Below are 16,719 nucleotides of genomic sequence, written 5' to 3' on the forward strand. Positions count from 1 at the left end.
ACTTGATTTCTTTTTTTTTTTGACAGCTTGACCACATGCTCAAGAACAGCAGCATTAACTCTACTTACACTGGATGTACAGTGGTGGCACTAAGGTAAGAGGCACGTCCTCAAAATGTTTTTTGTTATAAAAGACAATGGCAATTCAAATTTTGGCTGACAATAGGATTATACAGAGATCTTTCCTTTGCATATAGTTCCTTCCTGCTTCTATTGTCTCCTAAGTTAGTAGATCCTGTTAAGCTCTTGAGAGTGCAGGAAAAAAATTAGACCTCATATATGATCCCACATGATGGAGGAGAGGGTTAATACATAACTTCTGATTTTACTTGCATTAATTTCACACCAATTTTGCACTAAATAAAAAGAGTAATATGACTAATTTTATATGCAGTTCAGTTAGATCATAAGAACACTGTTCTAATTGTATAAAACAGAATGAATACTGCATTTTTAAAATTTGAGGCATTATTTCATTAAATAATGGTGTTTTACAGTATTTTAACAAGAAATCCAATTCCATGGTAGTTACTGCACAAGCAAATTCAAACAAATGCATGTAAGTGCCATTCAGGCTGTAAGCAAGCACGTAACTTTTCAGATCTGTGAAGAACAGAGATGACACTGGCGTGGATGCAGTCTGCACATACAGAGCCAACACAACCGCTACTAAATTTGACCGAGTCATGGTTTATTGTGAGCTCAGCAGGATGACAGCCAGCTGCACTGAGCTAGGACCCTACAGGCTGGATGCAGCCAGCTTCTATGTTAACGGTAAGTAGCTGAGTTGATTTGACTGCTGATTTGATACTAGCTGGATGGAGAAACTGAATAAATACCTAACCACAGAAACAGTAGTACCTGCATGGAGGGTGAAAGGAAATGCCAGCCCAAACAGAAGAGCCACTGTCACTAACAGTTTTCGCACCTTGATTTTCTTTTGAACTAAATAACTGTGCCAAATATAATACATCATGTGTCATATAATAATATATCACAGGGTGCTCTCCAGAAAAGATCAGGCTTAGCCTCCCAAGACACAATGTATCCCTCTGGAGAGGAACAGCACTAGAACTGGACACTCCTTGACAAAAGGGATACTTAAATTGGATTTAGGCAATGGAAGTTTCCTTTTGACTCCTCTGAGGAAGGGAGAATTCTGTGTACTCCTCTATGAAAAGCAGCAGTTTGCCAACAATATACATTAGCGTAGGTGTTTAATATGCATTCACGCCTAGACAGTCATCAAATCAGTCTTCTTTAATAAATGTTTACACAGGGTATCTCAGGCAAAAGACATTCAAATTATGTACTCTACTGTGTACAAGAGCTTATGAATTCTAAGCCAGTTTCTCAGATACTGTCCCATTTCTTCCCCTCCCAGGTTATAATGAACCACAGCATGGACAATGTAAGTACCTTTAAATACCAATCGAAAGGGCAAGAGGATTTTGTTAGTTAGCAATAGCTTAAGACAAAGGTTGGATTAACCAACTAAAAGCACTACAACACCCATAAAGCAGTGTTATGAGAATCTGGGAGCCCTGCTAGGGTACCAAGCTGCTATGATACAGAGGTCAACTAGAACACCCAAGAATTTTTCTTCTAGTTTTTCCTCTAGGGATGATGTTCATAACTTATCTTTTCAAGCAATAATTTACCTCAATCATTACAGCTGTTAATCAAAGTACACAACTTCTGTCACCATCAATAAGGAACTTCACACTGAACTTCACTATAACCAACCTCCAGTTCACTGCAGACCTAGTGATGCCAAATTCCAAAAAATTCAAGTCAACAGAAAAAGTCATGCACTATTACGTAAGTCTGGAAGAATCACACCCTGCCTGAGCACAGTTCCTTTGATATCTCTAATGTCTTACCCTTTTGTGACGTTTTGCTTACATATTTTTGCTCTAGGTTGACCCTCTACTCCAGAAAAGCAGCATTGGCCCTGCTTACATTGGCTGCAATGGGATGGCATTCAGGTAAGAGTCACATCTGGGAAAGGTTTGGGTTACCCATTTCTTAAACATGTTGTTTCCCATTTCTCGGTCTATAGAGTGGTAATATTCAACACATTAATGCAATGCCATTCTTTGCTATGTCTTTGGTCATATATTAAAAGTTAAGACAGACTTCTCAATAGCCGGCTAAAATATATTGAAACAAATGGCCCATTTCTCAGGTCAGTGAAGAACAGAGATGACACAAGAGTAGATGCCATCTGCAGCTACAGAGATGAGCCTTCAGATCCCACGTTCAACAGAGTGACTGTTTACCATGAGCTGAGCAACATGACAAATGGCATCACCAAGCTGGGACACTACAACCTTAACAGCCAGAGCCTCTACGTTAATGGTAATGAGACCATTATTGGCCATTGGCCTCATGAGAATGAGGAGGATTAAATACTCTCCAAAACTGATAACAAAAAGCAGGGGGCAAGTTGTCAAAATCACTAAATTAACACAGTTAAGAATCAAGTTATCTTTATCCTGAAGTTAGTAATAAAAAACATGAACATGTTTAGCCCTGCTGAGCTTGGTCAGTAGGAAAGAAAAAATATTCTTGGAACATTTTCTTAATGATTGTCCCTTTGTTTTCCAGATTATAATGAACCATACACTCTCTCATGTAAGTATTATTTAAGAACAGACACATGGTAAAGCTACTCAAAGACATAAATTAATTTTTTTTTCCAAATTTGGCAATGCCCATAACAGATCTTGTAATCATGTTATTTATAAGCTTCAGTTTATCTGCTCCAGGTGTAGAGGGAAAAATAGTAATAATGTTGTATCTTATAAAGGTTCTGCACTTATTTTGTCTGTATAATTTTTATTCTTGCTTACAGTTATGAAGCCATCCACCACCCAAAGCCCAGGGCCAACAACAGAGCAGTTTACACTGAACTTCACTATAACCAACCTCAGGTTCACGACAGACCTAGCGACACCAAATTCTGCTAAATTCAATTCTACAGAGAAAATAATGCAAAGTTATGTAAGTTAAAGTCATGTTGTTCTTCGCTGAATTCACCCAGTACTTTGCTTTTCCCTTTCTCATAAGGGAATGTACTCACAAATGCTGTTCTTTCTTTATCAGATTGATCGCCTGCTTCAAAGGAGCAGCACTGGCCCTGATTTCACTGGCTGCAAAGTGATAGCATTCAGGTGAGAGCAGTATAGCTAGGAGATGAACTTAACTTTAGCAAATTAATTTATGGATGTTTGACTGACAATAACACATAGTCCTTTTCCATTTTCAGGATAACAGCACGTTATAAAAGGGCATAGAAGCTTTATTGTATGGTTTTTATCTTATAAAGCTTTTTTCCCTACAACATTATCCTATCTGAGCAAATAACTTCTGCAGTTTACCTCTGAATACTATGGATAGAATTTTTTTTTAATCACATATCAGAAAGTAACTAACAGAACTTTCATGACATTTGATTCCTCAGGTCAGTGAGGAATAGGGATAACACAGGAGTAGACACCATCTGCAACTATGGAAGTGGCTCTCAAGTGCCCAAATTTGACCGAGCTAAGGTTTACCAAGAGCTAAGGAGCATGACCAGTGGCTTTACCAAATTAGGAGTCTATAACCTGGACAACAACAGCCTCTATATCAATGGTAAATGCATGATTTTCTTATTCCTCCAGGCACTGGAGGGAGTTGGGACCTCCTTAGACTTTAGGTACTTTAGTTATTAATAGCGTAACCTTAAGGGAAAGGTGGCCCCACTGAAGTTTACTGACAACTTATGCACATAAGACAAAACATATGCTTCTAAGTTTATTGTCATATAGACATTTTGAAGATTTTAATTTCTACCTTACATTTAAGAGTGACTTAATTTTAGTCTTGTCTCAGTCTCTGAGTTGCATATGAACATTGCACCTGATATCTGTCCTACCTGTATGTGTTTCTAAGAAACGGCACATATTTTCCTCATTGCAGTCTTCACTATTATAACACTTCCTTCTACTTAATTAGTAGGTAGTTTGTTTAATGGATTGACACCTACAGGAACTGATTTTGGTGATTCATTCCCGAGTCATCTATTTCATTATTCCCTCTTCTCTTTCATTCGTGAAATGTATCATTCTCTTATGTAATCATTCTCTCGCATTTCCTTTCCAGGTTACAATGGACCACCTGAGAGAGCACGTAAGTGTTTTGTCACTCATTCCAGTGAAAGCTATCAAAGGAGTGGTGCACTCCAAAAATGAGACGGGAACAGATTCTTCAGAGTGGCCTTGAAATTTTGCTAGGATTGCAAATGTCTTTGAAAGTGAGGATGGCTTTTTGTATGGTGAGATCATAATCCTTCTTCCCTTTGATTATAGCTCTGAGCTCAACTACTGCACCAAGCCCAACATCCAGGCATTTCACACTTAATTTCACTTTGACCAACCTCCCATACACTGCAGATCTGGATGTACCAAGCACTTACAAGTTCATTTCCACAGAGAAAATTATCAAACATTATGTAAGTCTGCCTCTGGTTTTGTTCATTTTGTGTGTTATGCTGATGACCTTACTCTGTCTGCATTAAATTCAGGACATGCTTTTAAGTTTTCTCAACTTTACTCTGTTTCTTTCTCCTCCCAACAGCTTGACCCTCTTTTTAAGAGAGGCAGCATAAGCCCTGTCTACACAGGATGTAGAGTGATGAGATTTAGGTAAGAGTCCTGAAAGAAAGTTTCCCTTGTCTGCTTTTATACACCCTGGCCTGGAAGTTGTTGTAGTTCTTTCGAAGCCAAAAGACTGAGGCCTTGTCTATCTGCCTTGCCTTCTCTAGATACAATCAGCATCGTAGCTTAAAAAGGTTAAAATTTACCCTCTGCATCTTCCTAAAAATTCACAATTTCCTTGCTGGAAGTCATTTTCACATGTAAATGCTCCTGCCGCAGTTCTTGAATATCTCCTCAAAGATGTAGGAGATTGATTGCGCTGATAGGTTTCAATGTTTATCCTTCCCATTCATAAGTTACATAGGATGTTCTGTTAAGGACATTGCTGATGCTTACAATGCGTCTAACATTTTTGCATAGGTCTGTGAAAGACAGGGATGACACTGGTGTAGATGCTGTCTGCAGCTACAAAAACAACATCAGCATTGCCAGCTTTGACAGAGAAAAGGTTTATCATGAGCTGAGCACCATGACAAAGGGTGTCACCAAGCTAGGGCACTACAGCTTGGAGAAGAACAGCCTGTATGTCAATGGTAAGCATCTGTAAGCAGCATCAAGATACGACTTGAGTCACTTGGAGTGGAAGAACAAGGAGTGATCTTCATCAGGGTTTGAGTGCTAACGAATTTCTACTTTGGTTTATTGGGATTCCACAGGTTTTGGCATTATGACATAATCAATCCAGCACATTGCTGCCATTCTGGAAGGAGTGGTGTCCCTTAAATTGCACAAATTCCTGGATAATTGCATTTTGATATTCATATAAACTAAACAAGGATCTAGGCGTATTGCTTTTGTGGTGTGTGTGTATAGAGCTGATGTTAAAAAAAAAAAAAAAAATTCAACCTTTTTTTATTTAGGTTTCCACCTCACAGCTATCACCAGAAAGCCTGTCTTAACTGAAGCTCCAGCCATTTTGGGCTATAATTTCAGCTTTAGAATAATCAATGAAAATCTAACTAATTCAGACTCCCAGTCTCCAGAATACAAAGCAGCAGTGGAAAGCATCAGTAACAAGGTAAGGAGCTACAGTTCAGAAGTCACCATATCTACACCAAATGACCAGTGACTGCATAAATCTCTGCCACCTCAGAGGTGAGCACAGGTTTAATTTGTTGTAGATAGTCCAGTGCAGGTCCTCTTCAGCACCAATCCACTAACATAACAATCTGCTAAAGCCCTAGCTAGGGAAGTTCCCCCTCCCCCCCCCCAAGTGAAGCCATAATGAAGCCTCCTTCAGGTGAAACCTGAGTTGAGTCTGTTTTGCCCATGGAATATGGATCAAGATGACAGCTGTCAGACAGCAGACAAGTGTGCTTTAATAATAACTACTCAGATAAGATAAGGGCTGCCAAGCTGAAAGTCAGACTCCATCACTAGAAGGCATATTTTGAAATAAAAGCCATCTCATATGAGAACCTGATTAGCAGAGAAAAATCTGTTGTTGCTCCAAAGTTAGAGGTCCTCCTGCTGCCTGAAGCATTCCACCATGAGGTCCAGAACTTACATATTTAACGTAACATTTTTATTTCAGATGAACCAACTATATCATCAGAGCAATCTGCAAGATCACTTCCTGAACTGCAGTGTCACAAGGCTAAGGTTTGTAATACAATTTGATTTTGAATTTTGTTTTCTATGCCCTATCCAAGTCATTCATAGGCTTCCTGGAGCTCATGAGTCTGAGTATGTTCTGACTTAGTGGGGATTGACCATGGTCAGTGCTGCACAGCTAACATGGAATATGTTGGAGGGTCTCAAATACGCTTTATTAATAAAACTTTTCCTCAGTCACAGTCAGGATTCTTGTAAGGATCTGGGGGAACTGTGGCACTCTATCAGGCCTCTTTGAATATCCCTGTAATTACTGATTGCCATCAGCAATCTTACCAGAGGAATAAAGACCGAATGGTGATCATGCAACCTCTGCCTTCCTCCTCCCTTCCTCCAGACTTGGACTCTGCTGGGTTTTAAAATGACTTTGGGCATATTTGTAGTGTCCTGCTTCAGTTGGGAAGGAATTTGGACAAGGGACCCTCACACAAGGCTAAAATTTTTGAAGAAAGTCCTGATCCTTCAAGCTATACATGCAGCATAATCATAACTTAAGTTTGCATGGAGAAGAGGTAGTGGCACTTCATTTGCCATACCTGGCCTAAGGAGAAGCTCCAGAGCAGTCTATTCCACATCTCTCAGTAGCACCACGTTAGATTAAAACACTCCTTAACACTGAGAATAGCAGGAGCCCCTAGGAAACTGTCCCATATGGAGGCCTCCTGATCATCAGCTAGCCCATTTGTTTCAGAGCCTCTGTTTCTCTCTCCACAGGCCTGGATCCATAGTGGTTGACTGCAAGTGTTTCTTCCAGCCAGAGCCCAGCATCAACAGGGCTGCGGTTGAAAGGGCTTTTCAGGATGGGATTTCACATGCGACTGGGCTGCGGCTGGGAAGCAGTTACCAGCTGCAAGGATTCTCAGTAGACAGTACGTAAAGCTCATAGAAGATCATGAATGTCCCATTTCTACTCAGATTAACCCACTTTGTCATAGCATGCTCAGAATTACCCACTTCCTGATCTGTTGGGGGGGGAAGGAAACACTATGTTCCCCCACACTGAATCACTGAACTTAAGCCAGAGTTGGGCCAGTCCTTTGCCAAATTCAGTATGGCTCAGTCCAGCCAGTGGGGTTATTATATGTTAATATATTATTAACATTATTAAATATATTATTTAAGGGGTTATTATATGTTAATTAAGGCAAAGAAGTGATAACTCCTCATCAGAATTTCTAAAAGCCTGTTTCTCTCCAAGAGTTTGCTTTTTTTCCCCCCAAGATATACGTATTCCCAAAGCACTGGCCTGGGGAGTTGCTTAAGGACTGAGCTTTCAAAGGGGTATATTGGGTCTAGGGTGTCCGATCCCAGTGTGACCCATGTTCTCTTAATTTCCTAGGACCTCTCTGGATTTTTCCCAGCTGGAAGTCCACCAAGCAACACTGATCTGCATAAGAGCCTCCATGTTTCTCTTTGCTATAATTTATTTATATTTTTCCCCTCTATCTCCAGGCTTAGAACTAGCAATTGAGGCAACAACTCACAGAACACCCCTCCAATCTGAGAAAGAAAGCTTCAGATTAAACTTCAGTATCACCAACCTTCACTACTCTCCAGCACTGCAGGACACCAAGTCACAGTTGTCCAAAGTGAACAAGCAGAAGATTGAGAAGGAGGTAAAGCTAATAACAGTAGTTTAGACTGAATCCTCTTGTCCAAATTAAAGCTGTATTAGATTCATTCATTTTGCTTGTTTTGTTTCTTCTCGTCAGCTTGACGTATTCCGAACTAGCAGCCTGAAGGACTACTTTGTTGGCTGTACTGTTGAGAGCTTTGGGTATGTCCTGCCTTATAGGCTGTTATTTCAGAGCTGGTTTTCTTTAGTCCCAACAGAACATTTAGCAGAAATGGCACTCGGAACTGCAGCATGGTGTTTATGCCTCAGTGACAACCTGTATTCACTCAGTAACACATAGGAGGCACCTTAATTCATTCTCAGTCAGTTTTGCCTTTACCACAGATCATTTCTGTCCAAATAAGTTTTTTTTCCTCTCCATGCTAGCAGAGCTATTTTCAAATACAAGCAGCTCCAAAATAAAACAAATAAACTAATTATGTCACTTAACTTATTCAAACAAGTGAAGACTCAACTCAAACAGATTGGGAAAACAATCATAACTGGCCTGCCTGCTTTTTTGTGTCTTCATCTCCTTGGAGGAACAAGGAAAGCTGACTGACTTATCTCAGAAATGCCATGCCCAAGATTTAGTGGGTGGATTTCACAATGCCACGCAGCAGTTCCTTCTGTCTAGTGTAAACTGTACAAAACTGATCCTATGCTAATAAAGCATTGCTCAGACATCCGCAAACCTGAGCCCAGTGCCTGAGTCCTCTCCTGATGCCTCTCCACTTTATCTGCTCTTCTATCTAGTTCTGCGCTAGCTTTCTCTTGTCCCATAACAGCAGCTCTGGTCTTCATCCTCCAGGCCTGTCCTTGGGAAAGCTTACACAAGTGTTGCCTCCATCTGCAAATTCACACTGCACCCCTCCTCGAGGGCTTTACAAAGGGAAGTAGTATATGAGGAGCTGAAACACTTGACGCAAGGGTTCACCAAGCTGGGCCCCAGCTACCAGCTGGACGAGCATAGTTTGGGTGTTGATGGTGAGTACTGCTGAGTTGATTCAACTTTTGTTAGTTTTGTTTTCATCACATCAAGTGTCCTGTTCCCCACCTGTCCTACCCTTTCTTTTCCAGGTTACTCTCCACTCAAAACAGCTGAGCAGGAAAGATCTGGTAAGTGCTTTTGTGGAAGCGTTCACCCCAAAGCTCCTGAATACTTGTTGAGCTACGCTAAATTAGCATAACATGCCTTGAAAAGGTGACTGGACCACTGTCAAGAGCACAAAAGTTTAGGACGCCTGGGAGACAGGCAGCAAACAGCAGGGACCAGAGCCAGCGAGCCTGGGGAAACCCAAAGTGAAGGGCAGGCAAGAGCAATGGAATTTGGGAAGCTCTAGTACCAATAAGTTTCAATAACTTCAGTATTTACAAGAGCAAACAAAAAAAACAAAAAAATGATACAAACAGCGCTGAGTACTGCCACAAGCCCAGAACTAACATTAAACAAAAACAAATCGCAAGTACTCCCAAGCACTGCTTTTCCATGCACTGGGAACACCCTCACAAGCAACTACAGCTTTTTTCCCCAACACCCTTAACGCTGTCCCCTCCCTGAAAGAGACCTAGCCAGGAGCTGAGACACCTTTGTACTCTCTGAACAGCCTCAAAACCATCCAAGGACCCTAAAGCTAACTGCAATGGTATTTAGTGTTGTGGATCCTTGCACCCTCACTCTGTTCCACCAAGGCTTCTGCACATCCCTCCCATCTTCACACTGCTGGGGCACATGTGCCTGCAGCCTCCTTTCCAGTAATTTCACCTCACCCGTGCTGTATAGCACTTTTGAACTTTGACAGGGTGAAAATTGTGTCCCATGTGCAATAGCTACAAGTCAAAAGACTGATGTGCCTTGATTTTGTTTTTTGCAGAGCTTCCATTCTGGGCAATTATCCTTATCTGCCTCTTCACACTGCTTGGTTTTATCCTCCTACTCCTGTTATGCTTCCTGGTAAGTGGCCCCTTTGCTGTCACACCTCTTGCTTTTGACTCCTGCAACACCCAGCAGTCCAAAGAGTTGCAGAAAGGGCACTCAGAGACACACTCAGAGACCCTACAAGGAATCCAGGTGGGAGCAGTATATCACATGCAACATCAAACGCTGTGCCAAATCCTCTCTCAGTTACTGCCACCCCTTTCAAGGGCTTGTGCACAGGAGGATAGGGAAGAGTATTTAGCCCACTAAGCAGATTTTTAGGGAAGGAGGCAGTGGATCCTGAGTGAGATCTAGTCCTCTGGAGAGGGGAAAATATGAAAGTAGAGGAGATGAGGCAAACCCCGAGAGCAGAAGCAGGTTGAATTAGAGGACTTCCTACAAAACTCCTCTTAAACCTTTTCCCTGCACAAATTTTTGCAGAATGCCCAGTTTGGAAGAAATATTTTTAAGCAACCCACAGATGACAAGAGAATTGAGAATTTTTTGTTCGGTTCTGATAGCATGCAGACTGTAGCAGCCCTGCAGGGCCAGACCCAAGCTGTATCTCATTGGAGATGGCAGAGCAGATCTTTGTCTGGTGCATATTTGCTGGGGGAAAAGTATTTTATTAGCACTGTTTCAGCAGTAGCTGTATTTGCTTGACACCAGATAGAACAGAATGGCTAAATCCATACAGAACATGGATTGTCTTTGGAGGTTCAAGAAGAAAAATTACAGTCAGTAAGATTAGGAGAGAAAAACCTCAGATTCAAAACCAGCAGTTGTACTATTGACTGCCTATGCAGCCTTAGGCAAGTGTCTTCTTTACCGCTGAGTTATCCCATCTGTCAAATGGAGGGCATCTCTCCACCCAGTAAGGCGTTCTAAGACCCTCTAATGAAAAGCAAAGTGCATACTTGGTGTTTTGCAATTAATATTGTTCCCTTTTCCACCAGATTGTCTTTTGCCTAAGAAGAAAGTCAAACCTGTACCAGGTTCAACAGAGTATGTACGGGGTGTATTTCCCACATCTGAACACAAGAAAAGTGCATTGACATAACAGATGAAGTCTGCTTTCACAGACCAGTTCCATCCACAGATGAAGGAAAGGTGTTTACAACTGCTAGGAAAATGTTTCTTCTTTAATAAGTTATATTTAGCCTTTTCTCTTATCTTGATGCAAGTCTGCACTATTACAACAACTACTTTCATAGTATGGGAAACTGCCAACGCAGATTTTGGGAAAAATATTTTTTGAAGCACTGTAGTATTTTATATAAATATTACACCACCAGCAAAATGAAGACTGCCAGGAACTGCAGTTTTCAGGGCTGTTCAGTGTTAATGTCAGTTTTCTGAAAAGGGCTTAATTAAGCTAGTTTACAGATTTGCAGGACTGACTACCGTAAATTAAAAACAAGACAGATCACTTAGACTTTACTCTTTTTCCTGGTTTCTCTAAAATATCTATTTTAAGCTGATGAAAACATTTTATATTTAATATGTCAAAAGATTATTTAAAGATACATTGTTAACTATGAGTGTGATACAACACCCTGTCGTCTTTTAAGATCAATACCGATTTCAGATGAATAAATGTTAGATTTATTGCCATGAAACGGATTCCTTTTGTTTCCGTATATCAGCACTTCATCCCCAAACAGGAAAGATTTCTGCCCTACAAAGATCTTATATTTTACTCCTTAGTGGTCTCATTGAGACCTCACTCCTACAGTGCAGGGTCTGATATCACTTATAATTACTTATTACATCAGGACCTTTTCTCTGTCCCTCTGAACCATGCCGTACTGGACAGATGTGCCCAAAACCTCAGTGCCAGGCCTGCAGCGTGCCCTGATTTTTGGCAGAGCACACTGGGTGCTCTTGCAGAAAATTCACACTAGTGTCACAAGGAAACTGCTGGATCTTGAGCCTGTATTGCCACATGTCCCTGGGAACCAAAAATCTTTTGGAAAGTCTGTCTCCAAATACAATGCCAAAATTTTCTTGAGGAAAACACGCAGAAAGGCTCACCCCTGCTCCCTCCCTAAGAGCATTTGGGGATCTTAATGCAGCGTTTCAGCACAGGAGATGGTGCTAATCTCTAGGTAATTACTTGATATTATCATTAGACAAACTCTCCACTCTGCTGAAAGGGAAAGCACCAGAACTAATGCAACCATGACAAGTCATTAATCCTTCCACTGCAGGCCATGTTTCCATGCAAACTGCCTTTTTGCTTTCAAAGCAAAACTGATCAATGGCAGGTTGGCCTCATTCACCTCCCAGGTTCGGTTCCTGAGCATGGACTAGAACATCCTATTTGGAAGGATTAGAAACTTACTTGCTTGATCAAAGGTTTACAAATGCCCAATATTATGTCAGCAACATCAGCTGAAAAAGTTTTCATAGCTGCTTGCAACAGACCTCTGTTGGTTTCCATGCTGCTGAGCAAGCCCTGGCTACGACATTGATGCAGGTACAGAAATGCTTTGAATAGAAAGGACTTCTTGGCTCAGCCTTTGAGGGGAGGCTCTCAGAACCTGAATGACTGAGCAGGAGTAAGGAGTCTAGTGGTTAGAGCATCAGCTCCTGTCTCAGGAGCCCACCTCCTGAGGCCTACCCCAAATCTTCCACTGACCATCCCCACTGTGCCTTAGTTTCCTTCTCTTCATCTCTCGAACTCCCCAAAGCCCACCTCCCCTTTCACTACAGAACACCATTTCGTGCCCCCCACAGCAGATGAGCAATGTTAACGGCACACTTGGGGGTGGTGCTGGACAGCTGGCACATACTGGGAGAGGAAGGTGCTATTTTGTGGAAATGTTTCCTAGAAATTTTGGGTTTGTTTGTTTTTTTAAATGCCATATTCATGGTGAGAAGAGCTGCCTCCCAGCGCAGCATGCCATACCACCCACTTCCTCACCCTCCCTTACTAAGCACTGAGATGATGGCCAGGGCCCTTGTACCCTAGGCTGTGCCCACAAGACTACCAGGAACTGAAGGAGAGGCCCAATGCATGCTACAGAGCACGGACTAGCAGCCCCCGCACTAGCACCACTGTCCTGATCAGCCCCGAGGACAAAAGGGAGGGCAGAAAATCAGCCATTTTGCAGTGAAGCTCCTGGCAGCACCCCCAGAGTTCCAGGGCTTCTCTAAACCTGGCCAGGACATGCAATGTACAACGGGCCATGCGTGCCTTGGCCAGGATTGCCACCATGGCCAGCCCCGACAGACACCAGCCCTGCCTGCTCATCTCCCCCATCCAACCCTGACAAAGTCCCACCGTGGTTTAAGAGCCAAGACTAGAGCTGAAATATTAAGAAAGGGGCACCAAGAAAGCTCAGAGAGAAGAGGATTTAGGAGCTGAGAAAGCAGCAGCACCTGCAGAAATTTGCAGGCAAAAAAGAGCCAGACTGGGTTGCACTGCAGAGACGGGTGGTATCTGCAAACCTCCTTCTGGGGCTGCCTTCCAAGAGGAAGGAGCTGTCACATACCAGTGCGCCTCTTGGCATCCCTTGCATTGTGTTGCAATGTGCCTCGTGTTATGGTTGGACACCAGCCCACATTTGCTATGGTGCTGCTGTTTCCCAGCAAGCTTGCTCAGGAGAAGGACAGGACCTGAGGGACAGCATGGCAAGGCCAGCTCAGCTCAGCAGTGACGCAGGTGCCTGAGCCACCAGCTCACTGACCTGGCCACAGGCAAAGATTTAATCCACCAGTTGCTGAAGCCAGATGGCTTCTCTTCCTCCAGAGAGGAGGATTAGCACACCCCCAGAGACAGATATTTGACTAGGGTCAAGGCCAAGGGCAGCAGCGAGGCAAGGGCAGAGCAAGGGGACAAAGAGGCAGAAGGTGGCCCAGCTCAGCCTTGTGGACCTTTCTTGGACACCCTTACAGCAAGCCCAAGCTGCAGCTCAGCCTTCCACTGTTGCTTTCCTCCCAGTGGGATCTTAGGCCTCCTGCTCTGTTCTCTGTCCTTACATTGCAGCTACACCAGGGCAATTCCTCTGTTTTTCTTTCCTTATATTTGTCTCGGTGTGACTTGACCCAGCCTCTCCACTGCTGCCAGTGTGCAAATCAACTTCTGATGGTCCCTGGCCTCCTCTTTTCTCAGTACAGGGCCAGCAGGACCTCCCCAGCACTGCCCTGCTAATTGCTGCCTGATAACAGACACTTTATCAGCCTCCTTTTCAGCTCTTAACATTTTATGTTCAGCTCTGGAAACAAGCTTGAACTGCAGCAATAAAAGATACAGCTGCTTCTCATCATTCTTCTCAGCGATTGCTATTCAGTTTGGCTCTTTCAGACAGAAAAATGCTCCAGCTGCCTAGGAAAGTAATCAAAAAGCCCTTCGTTTGCATTGCATTTCTTCCCCTGTGCAGCGAGGGCACAATTCAATACACACATCCAGACACTTTGCTGTAATCTCTGTTTTTAGCACTGACTCCAGCATCATTTCCCAACCACTAATTTCCATCCTAGTGAAGTTCTCATCTCCAGGGGTGGAACAAGCAGAGCAAGGGCCAGGCACACGGATCGCAGTAGTGGCTGACCCCAGCTTTGCTTGCTGGGCTTTATAGCTGCACAGCTAAGGGCAAATCAACCCATCCTTTCTGCTTATCCCTCTCATAGCTTTGTCACTAATTGTGCTTCATCAGCCTTTTCCCTCCTCCAAGAGAGATCTCTCAGCTTCATACAGCCTGCCAGCTGGGAGCTGTGCTGCACCTAACAAGGAATTTAATTTGCAAAATGGTTGCCTTATCCCGAACAGCAGCCTTACCTTATTGGCACCACAGCTGCTGAATGATGTCCCCCCCTCCCCCAAATCCCTGCCAGCCTGCAAGAAGCAAATCTAAACTTCCCCTAGAGCCACTGCTGGGGCCTTGCAGCTCCCCTTCTGTTCTTCTCTGATAAAAGCACCAGTGTTAGGGACAGCAGGAGACAGGAATTTCAACATTTTGGAATATACTTTGTCCAATACACCAGTAAAGAAGGACCATTAAGCAACTACAGCTTCCCCCTCCCTCTACGATCATAAAGGGACATTTCTGTCAGCTCTCGTGCCCACAGCACAGAGCAGCCCCTGCCACACCACTGCAGGCCTTTCTCCAAGCTCTGCTGTGAGCCAGGTCCACCTAGGGCTCTGGATGGACTCTGCAAATAGCCAGGCACCAGCTACACAGCCCACAGAGGCCTTGCTGCACCCAGCCACCTGTAAGCCCTTCAAACAGCCGGCTCATGGAAACTTTCCTGCATTCAGTCACCGCAGTTCAGTGATTCCCTTCCAAGGGCAGCAGTAAATAACCCCAGGCTAAGGGCACAGCCTGTGCAGTGCCAGTTAGTCTTTCACAAGCAGTCAAAAGGCTGTTGTAGGTGGCAATCTAGGCAGCTTTTGAAAGGCATTAGGCAGGATTTTACAAGAGTACTTCAGGAAATAGGAGCTATAGTTTTCCTTGGGTGTGCATAAGCACAGCCACAAAGGAGCTGCTCCAGCACCAGGTCAGGGTTTCCCCCAGGTGCTGGCTTGCAGCCAAATAGCATTAGCACAAACAAAAAACCCCAAAGCAGACCAAGAAAATCCCCAGGACACATGAGCTGGTATAAACTGGAGCTAGGTAACACTGTTCAGCTTTCCACCTCACTGCCAAAAAAAGCATCCGATACCAGCAAGCATTGTATTGTGGACTTACTGAACTTAATTGGGACCCAGGGGTCTCCCTGCCCACTCTCACTAACCCATCCTCCTCCAGCTGCTCCAGCCCCAGACCCCAGCCCCAGCCAAGGGACCAGGAAAGTATCCCTAATGTGCATTTTGAGGCTGCACTGAGAACAGCCTCACATACATCACAATGCAAAGGCCACCCATCATCCCCTGATCCCACTGACATGCTTACGTCCACAGCAACGTTCCTGTGTCTATCACTATGATCTGGTGTTTGGACTGTGCCAGATTAAATAGCAGGGGCCACAATGAACAAAGCCGCCAGCAGGCTGACAGGCGCATCCCCTGGGGCAGGCACTTTGCCTGGGTTTGGACTCTCTGAATGACTTTTTCTGACCTTGGGAAAACCAGTCCCTTCCTCCCCTGCTCTTGAGCATTTTTGGGAAGGCACCATCTGGCCCAGAGAAGATACAGGCTCTTACCCATCCACAGAGCCAGGAGGGTTTTACAAGGCAGAGACTTTTAAAAATTATCAGATTCTATTTGTGAAGAGGAACAGCGAGTTTGGATATTTAATCTGGGTCTCCCCACAGCAATACGAACCTGTGCCTTTTGGGGCAGCCCAGTGCCGATCCTCAACTCTCAATACCCGCATTAGGTGCCTGAACTGCCCCCACATATCCAGCCTTCAGAGGAGCAATGCTAAAACACTGCTCCTTGGGCTTGAAACACTCAAAACTGGGCACTGTGAAAGACCCTCCAGAGAGGACTCTTAACTAGATCCCTTTTGCTTTGAGGTAGATTAATTCAAATTCTGGCTGCTCCCTCCCCCTACATTTTTTAAAATCCTAACAAAGTGTAAAATTAGCTAGAATAGGAAAGAGCGAAAAAAGCTCCCGAGGTCACAGGTGAGAGATAGCCCAAGCTCAAGAGAGCAACCGCAGTAGCGCAGGGGGTCTGGGTCTGCTGTGACCAGTTCAGCCCTGGGTGATGTCACAGTTCCCTCTACGACAACACAAGCTGTCAAACACAAGGTCCAAACCCACTCCTCGGAAAGCCACCGCCAATCTCACTGCTGCATTGCCACCCGTCCTTGCAGACGGCCCAAGGACATTGCCACCTTGGCCAGAGTCCAGCTGGGAACAGTGCTTCCAGACTTAGCAAGCCAAAGAGCAGGGTGTCTGGGGGCAAGAAGTCACTCTCCA

At 43.8% G+C, this 16,719-nt stretch overlaps 1 protein-coding gene across 1 annotated transcript in view; it reads left to right on the forward strand.

The window, feature by feature from the left end:
- Window positions 1-11,402, forward strand: part of MUC16 (mucin 16, cell surface associated) — a 53,163-nt gene extending 41,761 nt beyond the window's left edge. Inside the window, exons 119-141 of the mRNA XM_068919519.1 lie at window positions 27-94; window positions 601-773; window positions 1,384-1,410; window positions 1,675-1,820; window positions 1,920-1,987; window positions 2,188-2,360; window positions 2,610-2,636; window positions 2,857-3,005; window positions 3,108-3,175; window positions 3,466-3,638; window positions 4,149-4,175; window positions 4,355-4,497; window positions 4,623-4,690; window positions 5,063-5,235; window positions 5,563-5,720; window positions 6,237-6,304; window positions 7,031-7,185; window positions 7,769-7,932; window positions 8,029-8,093; window positions 8,743-8,918; window positions 9,012-9,050; window positions 9,806-9,885; window positions 10,806-11,402. Of these exons, the coding sequence (XP_068775620.1) occupies window positions 27-94; window positions 601-773; window positions 1,384-1,410; window positions 1,675-1,820; window positions 1,920-1,987; window positions 2,188-2,360; window positions 2,610-2,636; window positions 2,857-3,005; window positions 3,108-3,175; window positions 3,466-3,638; window positions 4,149-4,175; window positions 4,355-4,497; window positions 4,623-4,690; window positions 5,063-5,235; window positions 5,563-5,720; window positions 6,237-6,304; window positions 7,031-7,185; window positions 7,769-7,932; window positions 8,029-8,093; window positions 8,743-8,918; window positions 9,012-9,050; window positions 9,806-9,885; window positions 10,806-10,904 (2,487 nt within the window). The 3' untranslated portion in view covers window positions 10,905-11,402. The remainder of the gene's footprint in view (window positions 1-26; window positions 95-600; window positions 774-1,383; window positions 1,411-1,674; window positions 1,821-1,919; window positions 1,988-2,187; window positions 2,361-2,609; window positions 2,637-2,856; window positions 3,006-3,107; window positions 3,176-3,465; window positions 3,639-4,148; window positions 4,176-4,354; window positions 4,498-4,622; window positions 4,691-5,062; window positions 5,236-5,562; window positions 5,721-6,236; window positions 6,305-7,030; window positions 7,186-7,768; window positions 7,933-8,028; window positions 8,094-8,742; window positions 8,919-9,011; window positions 9,051-9,805; window positions 9,886-10,805) is intronic.
- Window positions 11,403-16,719: the final 5,317 nt, after the last annotated feature.

The sequence above is a fragment of the Struthio camelus genome, chromosome 26 (genome assembly GCF_040807025.1).
Source record: "Struthio camelus isolate bStrCam1 chromosome 26, bStrCam1.hap1, whole genome shotgun sequence".
Lineage (NCBI taxonomy): Eukaryota > Metazoa > Chordata > Aves > Struthioniformes > Struthionidae > Struthio > Struthio camelus.